General features: G+C 34.5%; 1 protein-coding gene across 3 annotated transcripts; it reads right to left on the bottom strand.

The window, feature by feature from the left end:
* LOC109714037 (serine/threonine-protein kinase BLUS1) lies at positions 2190 to 12949 on the bottom strand. 3 transcript variants are annotated; one of them, XM_020238434.1, is made up of 22 exons: positions 12576 to 12946; positions 10994 to 11248; positions 10773 to 10897; positions 10590 to 10634; positions 10360 to 10441; positions 9176 to 9244; positions 8840 to 9010; positions 8684 to 8749; positions 8279 to 8347; positions 8083 to 8154; positions 7905 to 7966; positions 7104 to 7367; positions 6764 to 6900; positions 6427 to 6521; positions 6312 to 6356; positions 6177 to 6233; positions 5073 to 5174; positions 4921 to 4972; positions 4801 to 4853; positions 4290 to 4354; positions 3222 to 3273; positions 2190 to 2867 (listed from the first exon to the last, which is right to left on the bottom strand). In XM_020238434.1, the coding sequence occupies exons 1-22, from the start codon at positions 12747 to 12749 to the stop codon at positions 2793 to 2795; spliced, it is 2187 nt and encodes a 728-aa protein (XP_020094023.1). In that variant the 5' UTR covers positions 12750 to 12946; the 3' UTR covers positions 2190 to 2792. The 3 variants fall into 3 exon arrangements, with proteins under 3 accessions (XP_020094023.1, XP_020094024.1, XP_020094025.1); XM_020238435.1 differs by having other exon boundaries at positions 2720 to 2863; positions 12576 to 12949; XM_020238436.1 differs by lacking the exons at positions 2190 to 2867; positions 3222 to 3273 and adding an exon at positions 3280 to 4212 and having other exon boundaries at positions 12576 to 12949.

The following is an 18019-nucleotide window of genomic DNA, read 5'->3' as shown; positions in this document are numbered from 1 at the left end:
TTTTTTTTTTTTTTGAGAGATAGATAGCACGCGTTTATTTTATTTAGAAATAAATAAAATATGACAGTTTATTTAGAAATAAACTTTTGAGAGATAGAAATAAACTTTTATTTTATTTAGAAATAAATTTAACCGAAAATGTGGCAGTTTAGAATTTCGGATACCAACCATCAAGTCACTTGCTCTAGTAACAGTCGTTTTTTTTTTTTATTTTTTTCGGCACTGCATTGGATATGTTGATATGTCCTTTGTTTTCGTTCTGTACGTAGTTCTCTCTGCTAAGCGAGTAAGGGCAAGTTTGTTTTGGTGTAAGTGGAGTGATGGAACTCAAGTTTCATCACTTTCGTTATTTGTTTTGATGTAAGTGAAAAATATAATGTAACTCAAGTTACGTTAGAACTTCACTTCACCTACTCTCGACTTCCTCCTCTAAAGTGCCGAACTCGACTTTCACTGCACTCAACCTCGTCTAAAAAATTTATTAAACAGTAAAACATAAACTTTACTTTCTTTATAATGAGTTAGAATTACCTTATTTATAATAAATTATGATTATTTTTAAATAATAATAAAAAAATTAATTATATAATAGATTAAATTTTATAGTGATAAATTTACTATTATATTTAGAAAATAATGAGATTCATTTACTTACATCAAAATAAACAACGAAACTCAAAAAACTAATTTTACCAGCACCAAGTTACATCAAAACAAACAACAGAAGTGATTGAATTTAACTTTCAGGCAGTACGAGTTACGTCAAAACAAATAACAAAAAAATAATCACATTTCAGAAAAACTCAAACACTACTACACTTGACTTACGTTGAATTTATAAATACGTCAATCCAAACGCCCCCGCCCCCTAAATTGAGAGAAAGCAAAACACGCCCATTTATAGTGGACAAAATAAATATCTACTCTTATTAATGTGACTCCTAGTGCTTATGAAGCTATATAAAGAAGCACTGCTACTCAGTATAAAGAAGCTTACATGAATCTCAGCATTTCCAAATGCTAGCTAGAATAATTGCTGAGCAACATTTGGCGAAATGGCTGTTAAATGTGGAAATCTATAAGATTGAAGGAATATACATCAAAAAAAAAAAAAAACAAACAAACAAACAAAAGGCGGAGTTCAGTGACATAAAAATATTTATATTTGGTGAGTTGCGGTTTTCCTTTTTTAAGAGGGATGTGCACGGGAAAGTAGAGTTCATAAACACAAAAAAAGAAGATTCTGACTGATGCTGAGGTACTGAATTAAAAGACTTCGGGCTATGGGCCTATTCCTGAAAAGGTTATAATTATATATCTTAACAGTAATACTATATATACACGTTATACTTAGATATCTTAACAGTAATACTATATATACACCTGAATTGAAATTTATATCATATATCCCATCTATATGCTTAATAACATATGTGATTGGAGAAGTCAAGCACCTCCAATGGTGGGATGTTTTTACTAATCACTTATTTGACTCCCACCCATTGAATAAATGGAGACCAACAATGGAGTGTAACTTGTATACCCACTTATTTGTTAATATAGAATCTAGAATATAGTTAGCATATCGAAACAGTGATTGTAATCTTTAAGCAAGACTAGTTGCCCTGCTGCTCAACAATTTAATACTGCACGCTTAAAACACAAAAGAGGAGGTATTTGATACTGCTTAATACAATGGCTTTTCTGGTTTTTGTTGAAGGCTATATTGGACTTCCTTTTCTTTCAGCACATGCCGATAGTTCTCCGTTGAGACTTTAAATGGGAGAAAACAAAAGGGTTAAAAAGATCGAATGAAACAAACTCAAGAGAATTTGGCACTAATCACTAGATGAAATGAAGGCAAAGACGTTGGGCTTCGCCGAGGTGTCTAGTGGAGGTGCAGCGATGAACTGGCAGTCTGTACTGCTACGACTATAATACATAATAATGGTGATCATCTATGCAAAATCCTGCAAGGAGCAGCCAGTAATAACAGGGTCCAGCGTGCTGACTAAAATAAATTTCTAATCAGAAAGCTCATACCCAGTCAGAGCAGCAAGAAGGGCCACTTTATACTGAACCATGGGGGCACTGAAAATACTGAAAATACTTTAAGCGAGCGTAACTGCGTAACAAGCTAGAGGATGAACAAAAAGTAGATGGTGAATATATATTAAGGACAACACATGAATGGGTAATGACAAAAATATTTTGATTTGGATACAATACAACAATTCTTTGTGGTGATGCAGTCATCTGAACGACGAATTTGAATGGCCACGAATGCTATATGCAAACAGAGACATAGTTATATAAAGAATAAAAAGAAAGGAGAGAAAAAAGAGGAGAGAGACTAGAGGGTAAAGATGGTGTACAAATGAACAGCCAATTCCAAAATGGTGCAGTAAATTGCATGCTACACCACGTGGTAATACTTATTATAACACAATAAACATCAGACTGGCAAAAATAGGATAAATCTAAGTAAATCGCAAACTAGATACATACTGATGCTAATGATTTAAGATTGAGCCGACTTGCCTGAGGATAAATACATCTTGATGGCGTCTGCGACAGCTCTGGCCATCGACAGTAAATTCACCTCGTGTAATCGTTTTTTTGAGTATAGCCTGGATATCAATCTCTACCTTTCTTTTCAATGGATCTTGCTAGAAGAGGTAAGTGCAACCGCTTGAAGGAGTCGTCAGAAAGGTACCCGTCAGGTAAATTTATCATCACCTCACTATTGACTATTCCTGGTAATATAATATAGGATCTCTGGATAAAGCAAATCACGTTTCCTCTATTTCTTCATTTCTCCTGTCTTCTTCTTCCCGACAATATACTGCATTTAGCTCTTGTTCTAACTGGAACAAAGAGTGAACCATCATCAAAAAGATGGAATGGGTAGTCGACAGGTAATGCCAACATTTTGCATCAAAGCAGTTGAATAATAATGTTGTAAATGAAGAATAGGCAGTTCATATATGGAGGGAATTCTGTATTTCTATGGATTGCAGGTAATACCCAATACTCATCCTAACATGAACAGGAAGAAAATTATGATGTCCACGAAACCAAAACAAATAAATTCTCTAATTATGGGGGAAAAACCCACAATAATGTTGGTCATACCCATTTAGCAACCATAGAAGCAAATCACAAAATCAATATTCAGCAATATACCTAACTATAAGAAAAACCACTGGAATGTTACTAACCTGATTATGCCTTATTCTTGCAGCAGTCAATTCATCAGTTAGTGAGCTCATCCTGCAGGATAAAGGGTAGACAAACTAAAAAGCAATGTCTTTAGAATTACAAAATCCTATAGCGGCTATTAAAGCTTGAGATATAAAACAACAGAATACTCCTGTAATGAGAATATGTAATCCTCAAATTCATTTCAAGCATACAATTTGTGTCGAGAATTGTGAGCCCTGTAGCGGCTATTAAAGGTTGAGATATAAAACAATAGAACGTTCCTGTAATGAGAATATGTAATCCTCAAATTCACTTCAAGCATACAATTTGTGTCGAGAATTGTGAGCAGCAAATATGAATTTCACACCAGTATGACAATCAAGTGGCAACTAATAAAAGCAAGAAAGAGATTGTGAAAACAGGACTAAAATAAACTTGTAAAACAAGCTCAACAGCCTCAGCTTACTACCAAAAAAAAAAAAAAAAAATCTCCATTTGACTTTCCCTACGTTCTAGATAATCAAAGGCACCTAGGGATGAACTAATTGTTACTTTCTAACCAAACAAGTCTAACGAACAGGTGCTTTAAGGAGATCTCCACAAACATTTTCACTAATAGTTTTAATTCCACATGATGTGATTAGATGTGATTAGAGAGACACACAGAAAGAGTAAAAAGAAATGTAGGGCTAATGCTCGAACTTCAGTTTAATTGCTCCATAGCTTATAATCTGTATCACTCTTGACAGTTTTCCATGATATCCATATCCAATTTCCTAAACTGTATCTCCATTTAACAACCTTATAAAGCACTCCTGAACATTTTAACAATATTTAGAAAGTAATGAAAGTAGCAAACTAAATCTTGACTTAAAACAGACCTATAATGTCTTTCTAATGTATATAGCCAACGTCTGTCATACTTTCATACACATCAAACCATGGTTGTTTCCATGCGCTTGTTTATGCAGTTTACAAGTAGCTTGTTCGTGAGTGATAGTAAGTTAGCTGCATCAGTGTCAATAAGCTCATTTGTATTAAATTGTTTCTATCAAAAAATCACTTTAAAGGTAGATTTGACCTACCTGGCTTCCAATTCGTAAATTTTGATGAGCAACAAGCGTTCCCGCTCAGTTGTTGCTGCTTCAACCTGCCCAAAAAAAGTGAAACAACTTAATGCAACCAATGGATCCAATTTCTTATGTTATAACCAAGTGCGGAAAAAAAAATATAAACAGATTAATCCCAATCGCACCAAATAGCACATCCAAACTTTTAGCAAATAGAAACAGCAAAGGTCAAAGCTAAATTCTTTCAACAAGAATGCATTCCAATACGATAAACTTAAGTGGCCCCGAAAAGAAAGAACAAAACTAAGCATGCCTTCATACTGCTCCTTCCAATATTCCTTTTAAAACAAAACATAAAATGTACATAATTTATATCTCAGGGACATGTGCAGGAACTGTTACAAACTAAACTTCGAAACAGTACAAATAGATGAAGCCCTTAAGTAAGAAAACCTGATGTTCTATTGCGGATCAGAAGAATTAACTCCTGCAGAAGGAAAGAATCATGATAAAAATTGCTACTCACCAAGATATCATTATCTGCATTGCGACCCTGCGAAGACATTCCAGCCTGAGAAGCTGAAGAGAAACAAGCCTTTTTAACTATAGTTCCTTGAAAATCATTGCTAAAACATTAAGTACTCACCATCAACTACGTCAACCTGTTGCAGGCTATTCAAAAGATTCATGATAAGATCCTGATGATTGACAAAGAAAAATTTAAGGTATAAAATTTTCATACATAAAAAATATCTGCGTTAGAGGTCTAAAGAAGACTTGGGATCATTCTGCTCTTACCTGTTGAAATGAAGTCTGCTGGAAAAGATTCTGAAGGTGAGGCATGAGGATGGATGAAGGTACTGAACTATTGTTAAGTTCCTTTGGATGTTGATTACCAGGCTGAAAACAATGACCATATGATGGAAATTGTTAAAAAAAAGAGAATGACAGATTAGCAATCTCTAAATTGCGGTTCTTGAAATCTCACATATTCAAGTCCACAGAACATGTTTTATTTTTTTTGGAGAAAAAGGCAGAAAGGGAAAAAATCTCAGCCTGCTTCATTCATTTAGAGAATGAACTAAACAACAAAACAATCTTTTCACGAAAGAGCAAGAAAGAAGGACCCAAAAAAAAAAAGACGGTAACAGCAAGTAGAACTAATCAAGAAGTATGAATAGCTAAGTCGCTGAAGTGCTGAGCTACTCATCACATTGAATGGAGCTCCAAGATGGAAAATTTTGTCGTCTAAAAAGCACCTATTTTAGGTCTGTTCATTATGAAGAAGTTTTACTTTGGACCATTCTTCACTATCTCACCAGAGTAAGTGGTTCTCCCATGAAACATCTGCTAAACTAATTATTAAAGATATATATAAAAAATTAAAGGTTATGTTAACAATAGATCCAACAAGTACTACAAGAGTTAGTTTCCTGTATATGTACCACTCTTAAAACATGTCATCTGAATTTAATGTAGCTTCCATTTGCTGGTTTACCCACAAAAGGGTAATTTGGGATTGCAGTGGAAAAAGCACCTGCTTTTACACTTTTGGAAGTCCAAAAAATCCACAAACCCTTCAAATATTCCCTCCTCCAATGCTATAAAATTGTGGCGGGAATCGTCACCGGAGAATTAAGTGGTTACATGCTTTTCCGGTGGCAGTTTCCACTGCAATTTTATGCATTGGAGAAGGAAAAATTGAAAGCGTTTTCAAATTTTTTTGGTCCTTCCAAAGAATAAAAGCAGGTACTTGTAGCCACCACAATACCAAACCAGCCCTAACACTCTCTCCCAAATACACATAGCAAGCAACAACGACCGGTACATGATGATTCGTATCAATTCTTACCACAGGTTAAAGAGAGTAAAAGACAAGTAAGCAAAGACAAATAAGCATACCACTGGTTTGGCCGTCAGCCAATCACCAACACTGGCTGATTTCCTTAAAGGAGATGCCTGGAAAACCACAATGTTATCTAATGGAAAAAGAATATACAACAAAAAATTGCAATGTATCTTGGCCTGAAGTTGAACCTGGGATGACCTCCGTAATATTGTTCCTAGAGGAATGTCCTGAACCTGACATAATTTTTACTTTTTAGTTTAAAATAACAGTCTATACAAAATACTTGTTCAGATAGAAAATTACCTTTCCGAGATCCACATTTTCAGATGTAACTGAAAATCGGCCTTTTATTTGTACAACATTAGGTTTAGACTTATCCTCTGATGAATCTCCATAACCTGTAAAAGTTGGGGAACTTTGTAGTATAGGTACGATTACAAGGTAAATATTTTTCAGCAAAGGTTATTAACCAAATATATTCTCATTCCACAATCTAAAATTAAAAACAGAGTCTTCACATAATTGATTTCCGGAGAATCTAGAATCTTAGGATTAGGAGTTAAGAAGTATTGCTACCTACTACGTTTTTTCTGCACCTGGAGGAGAAAAGAGAGAAAGCGAAGTCTTTGAGACGATTTACCTCCGGAAGATCGTATTGGTGCTGATAAACTGTTTGCAGAAGCACGGTTTGGAAGTACCAATGGGCCGCTAAAATTTGTGGTTCTGCGGACATCACGTTTATATTTCTCACCCACTGGTTGAGTCTCCACTTCAGACCTACCATTCAGTAGTGCAAACGGAATAAATTTTTAACCTTCTCCAGATAAGAAAAAGACGAATCACGTAATACAAATCCTATCACTATATCACTGCTATGCAAAGAAAAACGTAAAATATTAAGCATGAAAAATTTACAATCTTAGCTCCTGAAGTATTCTTGTCATAAAAATAGAACATTAAAAAGGTAAGACAAATTCAACCTTTCAACATGTCGTCCTCTATCAGCCAAGGAGCTATTACTAGAGGGCATACATGGACTGCTATAAGTCTTTTGCTTCTTCCCAACATCGCCTTTGGAATGATTAAGCTCTATGCCTTGCTTTGACGTAGAAGGCACAAAATCATCTACATATCTGCGGTTCTCACATCCATCACCCCTTTCGTAACTGACAGGTTTGTCAAGTTTTGTTTCTGAAGTTTCATCTTTTATACTCAGGTACTTCCCATTTGAATCTTCTATTTCCCTATGAAATAATAGAGCAGGAACACATCATCATGATAAACGATAACAGAAATAAAATTACGAATGGAGATAACTGACAAAAATGTTGCAATAAATAGCTCTATTGAGTTTCCGTTCAGAGGTCTTATAGATATAAGCTAATGGATTTGGTCAAGCCAAACAGACATTAAGCACTACAAAGTTATCACCAACTCAGAACCATAATACAAATCATGTCAAATAGTCCTCTCTTTTGGGCTCTCATGTATTTCCAGCTCCACATAAAATTTTCAATATATTTCCAAGTCCACTTAAAATTTTCTTTCGTTAGCATGTTTCAGAACAGATACTTGCAAAAGCATGGGGAGCGAGCACGATTAGATACCCCAGTAAATTATTTCTAAGGCACAAGTCAGCACTGATATTAAATATTTTATCTGTAATAAGGAAGCCAAAGAGAATGCTGTAGATTTTTTTAGTTTCATAAATGTAGGACAAAAATATATGTAACTCTTGAGAAATATCACTGCAATTCTTATCCTATCCAAAAAATACTTACCTACAAGCAATATCATTGGCACATATGGATTTCCCAGAATTACATTTCAAAGAAGATAGATCCTGTCAATGATAATAAGCTTCAAAGGTGAGGTTTTCATACAAGCATGTAAGTGGAGTTCATTTTTCTCCGTAAAAGAGGAACATTCTCTATAATCAACCAAGAAGGCAAGGCAAACCTTGTCAACAACAAACGCTCTGACAATTTCCTCATCTTCCTTTGCTTCAGGAGGGTCATCATCTTCCTGAATCTGTACAAATATTAAGATAAGGAACTTCAGAGAACGAAAAAGTTCTGGGTAAAGAGCGATGAACTTTAGAATTTAAAAAAAGCAACATATAAAAGAGAGAAAAGCAGCAAAGCCATGGTGATACCATTGATGCTTGGGCCTTTAAGTCATCAATATCAAAGTTCCATGCACTAACGCCCCGTTTATACTCACTCTGTCAGAAGCAAGATCCACCACAGTAAACAAAGCAAATAATTAGATCAAAACTACTAAATTCTTATATGGCTTGGTACAGAAGGCTGACTGTAAATTAAGATAGACAAAAGAAGTCAACTGACAAGCAGTTAATAATCTTCTCAAGACCAATTTCAGTATCTAATCTACTAACAAGAACTGGAAAGATCAGAATATAGATCTAGCATCATAGGTTGCCAACAAACTCCTCTTAACTGAGGATACTTTAAGAAGGCATCAGAGGTAGTGTTCAAGCAAGAAATAAATAGACAGAATTCAACTAAAACCATGCTTAAAACATGTTTAAATCACCAACCAGTGATAATGCTTCTTGCTCTGCGGATGGCATTTTCTTCAAAGCTAGTTGAGCAGCATCTTTAAGCTGAAGACAGAAATAAACTTCAGTAATTAAGAGGGTTACATCATCAAACTAAAAGAAAAAGAAGCAAATAATTAAAGGTCAGTGGCTAACCTGGAGCGCTTTGACCCTCTCCCAAAGTGGTGGCAAGCCAGCTAAAATACTTTTCAATGACAGTTCCGGAGGTTTTGCATGTTTGAAAAATGAATGCTTCAATAACTTTTCTGCTGTTGGCCTTTTTGTTTGATCTTTCGCCAAGCACATTGCAACCATTTCTTTAAAAGACTGATTACAACTGAAAATCCGTTATTAGAAGAGAAATAACTAGGATTTACGATGTACGAGAAGAAGGGCCTGCTACCAAAGTAGTCAGACAATGCTATGATCTTTATCCTTATGTACACAAGTCAAATTTGAGAAATAAATACTAGCCAAAAAGATCAGTACTACCTTTGAAAATCTTCTATCACGATCATAATCAAGTCCGGGAGGTGCATTCTGAAGTGTCATAAGAAGAACCTACACCCAGATTAAATCATGAAACAGGTCCAATCAGGCATGGATTTGTGTTCTTGTGATTATACAGATACTTCTTACCCAAAAAAGGGGCATAAAATAGAGTTAACAGTAAAATCAACTACATAAATGCTTAAATTTAACCAAAATCATTATGATTTAATTCTTTATTTTTAAATGATGACTGATCAGATGGATGAGTCACAATGACATGTTTGCTTAAATTTGAACACAAATTCGTTATGATTCAATTCTTTATTTTAAAATGGTGATTGATCAGATGGATAAGTCACAATCACATGTTCACAAGCCTGAAATATCACTAAACCAGAAAAGAATTGTGCCAAAACACTAGAGAATCACATTATCTCATGTATAATATCAAATTCATTCTGTCATCTGTCATTCTGTCTTTGAAAGTACATGAATCCTGGCAAAAAAGGTTTCAGGAGTCTCTCAATAATTTCTGAGGAGACATTTTCCTCAAACTGATTAAAAGAAGATAGTCATATTATGCAGTATACACAATAGAAGAACCATATATTTAAAATCACAGGATTACAACTATTGTTCTACATATACTGCCAAGTATGCTCGACTGTCTTGACGATATTACTGACAAGCACCCCCTTTCATTCCCTCAACCGCGCACCCCCAAAGAAAATAAAGAAATAATGATAAAGAGAATGGAAGTACTGTGCCCTGAAGAGCAAAAACCTATTAGAAGCTAAAAGATAAGGGGCGGAAAAAAAATTAGAGGCGGCTTGAGCTCCTTAGAAGTGATTTTCTAGCAAAACGGTGACATTAAGTCTGAACCAATAATCACAAAGAGCAGTCAAATACCAAATATAACAGCCTTTACTCTCTAGACTGATGCTATAGACAGGGATGATAAAAGGAAGTTACTGTACAAAGTAGAAGACACATGAAAAGGATCAACAAAAATAAGATGTTTGTAATAACATGCATGACTAAGAACTTTTAGCATTGCTTTTTGCAGCACTAAAATGAAAGTCATAAGAAAATCTTGCAAATGCAAAATTACAAAGACAAAAATGACATCAGTTTCTAAAGTTATCACTCAATGTTCCAAGTACCCGGATAGCCAGATGGCATACCTTCATAGGAGGATATTTAGAAAATGGAGCATGGCCATGCGCCAGTTCAAGTGCCGTTATTCCAAATGACCAGATATCAGCTCTGTAATGAAAGATGCAATAAATATGAGATACTATCCAGTATCCACAATATCAAATTAAAAGATATGTGACAAAGAATAATTAAACAAAAAGAACTACAATATGTCTATATTGATAAAATATATATTTGATTGACAATAATAACATACTTGAAATCGTATCCATTCCCCGGCTGCAGAACTTCAGGGGCCATCCTACAAAAAAGGAGGTAAGAAAGATCTTATCAAAATTATCAAAATGTAGGGTTAACTATGAAATAAAACAAACCTAACAGCAATGCAAAAGAAAAGTACTAAAAGAAAGCAAGTAGTCTGAAAAGCGATGCATCTCACCAGCATGGTGTTCCAACAAATGTATTTCTGGAGCGTTGCCTGTCACCTTTGTCAAACATGCAAGCAGAAACACCAAAGTCCCCAAGCTTCACCCGACCAGAACTGTCAAGAAGGATGTTTCCAGCCTGCAGTTAACAGTCTTGGTCAGCAAGAATACAACCAAATGAAAACAAAATATAAGGATGCAATGGTATAACATATGCCAAGTTAAATAAGCAAACCTTGACATCACGGTGTATATGGCCATGTGTGTGAAGGTACTCCAAAGCCTTAAGTGCCTCCTTCAGAATAGAGCCAATAATAGGCTCTTCAAATCCATCAGGATAAGAAGTCTTCATCAGGTGCAGACACGAACCCTCTGCCATAAATGGCATAACCACCCAAAGGGTGCGGTCGACAACAAATGAGCAGTAAGCTCTTACAACATTGGGGTGGTCTATCAAGCTCATTGTCTGGGCTTCCCTTCGTATATCATCCTACATAGCAGTTAGGGTGGTCTATCAACCTCACAAGAGTACAAATTAAACACAACAAAAAAGTAGCAAGCTTTGGAGCCATAAATTCACTTAGTTGTTCCAATATTCTAGTTTTATAAAGCTGTATGATCACCAATAACTTTGAAGATTTCTACGTTAGTTTGTGTCATGAGACATTGTGAAATCAGATAGCAAAAATGTCTAATAACTATTGATTCAAAAGAATGGTCATCTCAATTTCTGATCCCTCATCTGGATGTGAGCAATAGAATTGTCAGTTACATTACATCTTCAGAAAAATATTGCTGTTCTTATCTCAACATTAAGAAAAGACTAGAATGAAATTGTAATATAGTGAATTTCCTCAAGAATGAGAGTGGAATGGTTGCCTCAACATTAATTCTTCTCTCTTGCTTTGGACATCTATTAAGTGTCAGAATTCCCAACATGTCTAATGCAGTAATGCCCACATATATTGTTATAAGAAAAATATATAAATAAAAAAAAAATCACACGACAAATTAACAGATAGTTTGCAGATTTATTTAGAGCAAGACTAGTAATAAATACCTGATAATGACTAAATTAAGTAAAGGCATCTCACACAATTTTACTGCAGATCCGTAAGATAGATAATCATCTACCACCAGCTGACTCACAGTTCAAGTCAAGCCATCTTGATTTTGATTATCCTTTTGTTACAAACTTTTAACTAGCATTCTGGCAGGTTGAAATAAGATTGACACCTGATTGCAGTTTCCTCAATTCTTCCATAAGAATTTTCTGAGGCCAAGCCCGAAAGAGTTTTCACTCCAAGGATTTCCTCAACTAACATAGAACATGAAATCTCCCTCAGGTAGATCTTAGAAAGAGGCGACAGCATCCAAAATCTCTACAAACCTAGAAGATTACTTCGTGTAATTCGAAGTATTGTTAATTCGAGAAGAGAAAAACTAGCAGCTCTGTTTCTAATTCAATCTTCCCATCTAAACCCCCAATCAAAAGAAGATGTACAATAGTCAACCTGAAACCACACGATAACATCAAGCGACCAGAAAGAAACAGATTCCTGAACGAACAAACAGATAGTCCCGCAATTGAAATGTTTAAGAAAACGAGCTATTAGGGCGAATGATCAATCCGAAGCCCTAAAGGAAGAAAAATATCACGGCCGCAACAAACACTATCATCTGCTGAAGCGACCTATAAGAAGCACAAATTCTTGATTCTAGTCGCCCAAGGAATAAAACCGCAACCCAGCATCAAATTCAGGATCCAAGATCGCAACCCTAGCGAAACAAGAACCAGAGAGAGAGACAGAACTTACGAGGTTACTGTTGCAGCGATCAAGATCCAGGCACTTCACGGCGACGATCTCGTTGGTGGGGACGTAGATCGCCCTGAACACGGTGGCGCTGGCGCCATAGCCGACCTCCTCGAGGAGCTGGTAGTCCGCGTGGCACGCCGAGTAGCTCCGCCGCTCGCTCCCGTTCTTCCCCATCCTCTCCGCCGCCTCTTGGTCCGCCTCCGGTGGCCGATACCCTCCGACGATCGCCGGAGCTAGGGCTTTCCGATCTCGTTGACTATGGTCGCAAGCGATTGGCCCGAGACAGACACACAGAGAGATAGAGAGAGAGAGAGATAGAGATAGAGAGAGAGAGAGAGAGAGAGAGAGAGGGAGAGGGGATTTATATAAACGAAGGGGGGGGAGGGAAAGAAAGAGAAAAATAATAGGCGAGGGGGCGGGGGGCCGTTGCGAAATATTAGATGGGGAGGATTCGCGAGCGCGTCGGAGCTCGGCGAAGGAGATTCTTTTGTGCGGACCCGTTTCACCACGTCAGCAATGGACCGCCAGGTGTCTATCATCGATTAAGAAACTATAACTGCATTCCGTGTATATATAAAAATACACAAACTTTATGCATCATATTTAATATTTAATCATTTAAATTATCAAAAAGTTTGAAAACTATATATTTTATGCACACTTTAGTATCATGTAATTAAATATATTATAATAGACATAATTATAATGGATACAATAATGTTTCGAAAAAAATATTTTGAAGATCAAAAATTCGAATATCTATTGTTATATATCAAAATAAAAAAAAAAAAGTTAAGTCTCCCACTTCTCAAATTATATTCACGTATTCATTTGTAGAGATACTCTAAAATAAAAAAAAAAAGCCTATGAACAACCAAACAAACATTTCATTTTATTTAAACAAATTTTGTGGAAATCAAATGGTATCAAAAATTATTCATAGAAGCTCTGATTTATAAAAAATCAGCATTCATAATTTTTAATTTTTAAGCTATAATTTTAATTTTGAGAATTCTAATATATAATGCTAATTTCTATAAGGGTGTGGTGTATGAGGAGGTATACTCATACGCCAAGTGGCCCGTCAACTGATGATGTGGTGGACCAGTTTCAGGAAGTGATTTGTTGCAGATGAGGTGGGGCGAGTGCACGAGGGAGAGGGTACCACGGGCAGGGACAGTGAAGCGGGGTTGTACGAAAAGATGGGATCGATTTATGGGAGTCTCAAATTGATCAGGAGCCGTACATTTCCGTTTGGACGAATCCGAATAGGAATAAGAACAAGAAGGGAAGAGGCATTTAATCGCGTTTGAGTGTAGCTTGTGGGGTTGGGCTCAAAATGGAAAATCGTTTTCTATTGCAAACTAATTTTTTTGCCCCTTATAAATTAGGCCAATTTGCATAAAAAATCCACTAGTTTTGCAATTTTATAAAAATATACTACTATTTTAAATTTTAAAAATTCAATCCGAATTTTCAACTGATTAAATAAAATACTCTTATTTTTTTATCTTTCGCCTTTTTTTTTTCTTCGTTCTTTTTTTTTTTTCTCTCCAACCCTCATCAACTTCTTTACCACCTCCGTAATCCTCGGTGACGGTAATGAGGGCAGTACCATCTCCTTTTTTTTCTATCTCCTCCTCCGCGGAGAGCCACAGAGGCTGAAGTCTGCAAAATTCAAAATAGTGGCTCATTTTTACAAAATCGCAAAACTAATGAACGTTCTGTCCAAATTGGCCTATAAATTTAAAAAAAATATTAATAGGAAATTGTATGAAAATTTTATTTTGCCCGCTATTGGAAGATCTTTGACTAATTATTCTTATTTTTATATAAGAATACGATAACAAAATTAACTTTTCCTTTGAAACAGCATGCTTGTGGATTACTTAATCTTGATGGTGATGATTTCAACATCATAGGGACCAGGTAGAATATGAAATTAAATGCATATATATAGTCTCTGGATTCTGGGCCTATCTTGGCTTTAATGTTATTATATATATACTATGTAGTAACCCAGCGCGATGCGGCGGATAATATAGAAGCAGAAAAAATAAAAAAACTTATTATTAAAAAATGTATGAATTGAGCTTAACCAATATGACATTGAAAATCGATATAATATCTAAAATTATTATCTAAAAAACTTACAAAGGTCGAATGAAATAGAGATGATATGTTGCGAGTGATGACGACTATCGGTGATTGAAATCTCCAAAGATAAAGGTACATGAACAGCGATTTGATCCCCATCAAAGTCTGCCATGAAGCCGCTTACAACACTAATTGGGTGTAGAACAATAGCACGGATCCCAATCCACTTTAAAATGGCGTTGGAACGCCTACCACAATCAATTTTACAAATCAAAACTATACATCCCAAATTAATCTGAAATAATAATGCACAGTAAATCAAATTCTTGATTGATACAACACTTATATAAAAAATAATGTAAATAAACTTATTCTAATTGATACTTTGTAAGATTTGCGATTAAAATAAAGAAAAAAAAATTTAGGTTTAGGTATTTTCGTTTCCAAACTACCCCTAAATCGAAGGGCTTGGGCGACTCTTTTTTACTCTTTCTCAATCTCTAGATTGACATGTAGTAACTATTTATCTTCTTCTCTTTTAATTTCATGTTGAAATTATTTGAGGAGAGTGAAATGACTAATATTGAAGAGAAAAAATTAAACGTTCTAAATAAAAGACATTAATATAGATTATTGAATAGAGAGGAGGGCGTTGGGCGAAAAACCAAATAAAGATCAATCAAAAAAAGGTAGTTGAGTATTGGAGGAAAACTTGCCATGTGCAAATTATTGGAATTCATATAGGTTAATAGATATATATATAGTGAGGGCTACTATGCTATCGGAAGTCACGGAGCCTTCGTGCTTCAGCTCGTTTTCGATGTTGCGACTTTCGAATCGTCGATCGGCTCGTTAAACTTGATCTAAAGTATTTGAAGTACCTAGAAAATAAATTTATAATTTTACGATATATTTGCTAGTGAACGAAGGGGTCAAACAACGGCTGAAAATAAAAATCTTACAAAATGTAATAATATGACATTAAAATTTAAATCAAAGATATTGATTGTTTTATATAGTATAAAGAATTTCTATCAAAATTTCACATGATTTGATATTTCTACACCGTTTAATTGCAAACGCTCACTACAGCCATTGAAATTTGTTGATTTTGAGCCCATTCGATCACTAGGCAAATGATATAAAAAATAATAAAATTTATTTTTTAGGTACTCCAAATACTCTAGATCAAGTTTAACGGAGCGATCGGACGATTCGAAACTCGCAACATCAAAAATGAGCTAGAACACGTGAACGCTCGTGCTTCCGATAGTATAGTAGCCTCTCTCTATATATATATATATATATATATATATATATATATATATATATATATATATAGGCTTTAAGATATTAGTAAATTTAGCAAAGATGTTTTTAGTTGGAAAAGGATTGAGTGACATTTTGGCATGATAACAGTTAATTGTGTCACAATCTGTAAACGCTGTTTGGAGATTTGGATGGTAGGGTTAAGTCAAAAAATAACGTCCAAAAATTTTATGAGCAAGTCAAAACAAACTACTGTTCACCAAAAAATTACTTCGTCTAAGATAGTGATTTGGTCGCATCCCAAAAATGGAGTACCACAAGCTATAGATTGGTATTTTATTCGACAAAAACAAATCACATTGGATTGGAGATTAGGAAACTAAGAAATATAAAGAAAATGAAGTTCTGAATCCCAATCTAGTGAGCTGTGACAAAAAAAAAAATTTCAAATTTTTAGAGTCCAATTTGATATTTGTTTAACGCAGTTTAATTATAAGTCAGCTTCGTTTCTCATGCCGCCCCTCTTGATTTAAATTTAGTGTTTTGTACAAATTTGTTAATATTTTCAGATGCTGTGTGTAAGCATAACATTACTCAAAAAATTTTAGATGTTGTTTGAATTGGATACAAAAGGGGGGATAAGGGGGCTTATCCCCCCTGTACCTAAACAAAAAATGCGTGGGTGGGAATAAGTTGTCCCCCTCTGGGTAGAGAGAGAGAGAGATTTTTATTTTAAATTATAATTTAAATTTTTAAAATTTATAATCTCAAAATTAAAATTTATAATTTAAAATTATAAATTTTAAAGTTTAAATTTTAAATTTGATATTTTTTAAATTTAAATTTGGTCTTAAATTTAAAATTTGATATTTAAAATTAAAATTTTGAAAATCAAAATTTTAAATTTTAATTTCAAATTTTAAAATTTAAAAGTTAAAATTTTTAATTTTAAAATTATAAGTTTAAAATTTAAAAATTTAAATTCAATTATAGAGATAATATTATTATTTTCTATTTATAAGCATCAACTATTTCTCTTATTCCCAATAACCATCCAAATATAATTTTTTCTAGTTCCAGCTTATACTCATATTTTTATCCAAACAAAAAAATATTCTTGTTCTTATAAAAATCCATACTTGTATCTATCTCTGAAATAATTAGTTCTTACTAATTTCCGAACCAAACAAAGCCATAGAGTCTATAACTATAGTTGTAGAATTTAGGAAATCTAAGCACTAAACATGCCTTGCTATATTTATTTGGTAGATTGAAGAGCTCTCTTCGAGTCAATAGTGCTGTTATCAATATTGCAGAAATATACAGTTCTATATACGCCTTTATCGTGCATGCTAAAGTATATAGTCATTGTTGCAACTAAAGAAGCAATTGACTTTTTTTTTCTAATTGACTAGGTAAGCATTTTGAATTGGAGGGACATCTTTGTTGGATGATTGAATGATTGATGGTTTAGTAGAAGCTAGACAGCAAACAAATCAGATAATTCAGTTGGTTGGTATCGCTCGCGCCAGAATTTCTATAACTCCAGACGAAAATCCTAAAAAATCATAATTTTTAAGACATGCCGCTATATTTGTTTAGCAGATCTAAGAGTTAGTGTTGTTACCATTCTTCTTAAAATACAGTCTTTTCAACACCTTCATCGCATTCAATAAAGTGTCTTAAAGATCATTAGTCATAGTTTCAATATAAGAAGTAATTGACCAATCGCTGCTTAACTAGCTAAAAGCGTTTGAATTTGACATCACTCTTGAATAACATGTTAAATTACAACCATACAAACAAACTGGACCAATCAGTGATATTAATGTCAAAAGTGGTACAGTGTATCGTACTGTGACAAAGATTAGTATCTGGCATAAGTAAAAGATCAGTTATAGTGCTTATGACATGTCGGTATCATTCTATAACTTAATGCAAAGATCTTAGAAAATAATAAAACTCAAGACATGTTGGTATCAGTTTTCTTGGAGTCAAGAGTGCTGTTATCATTCTTCGGAAAATTTGGTCTTATTAGCGCCTCTGTTGCATTCAGTAAAGAGCCTTGAGATCATTAG

The sequence above is a fragment of the Ananas comosus genome, linkage group 8 (assembly GCF_001540865.1).
Source record: "Ananas comosus cultivar F153 linkage group 8, ASM154086v1, whole genome shotgun sequence".
Classification (NCBI taxonomy): Eukaryota; Viridiplantae; Streptophyta; class Magnoliopsida; order Poales; family Bromeliaceae; genus Ananas; species Ananas comosus.
This window is presented reverse-complemented; position numbering and strand designations above follow the sequence as displayed.

Excerpts from the sequence above, each read along its gene's own strand:
- LOC109714037 (XM_020238434.1), bottom strand. The coding sequence starts at position 12,749 with ATGGGGAAGAACGGGAGCGAGCGGCGGAGCTACTCGGCGTGCCACGCG. Across the intron at positions 10,442-10,589 it reads GGGAATGGATACGATTTCAA|AGCTGATATCTGGTCATTTG; the intron begins GTATGTTATTAT and ends CTTTCATTACAG. Across the intron at positions 6,522-6,763 it reads ACCAATACGATCTTCCGGAG|GTTATGGAGATTCATCAGAG; the intron begins GTAAATCGTCTC and ends CAACTTTTACAG.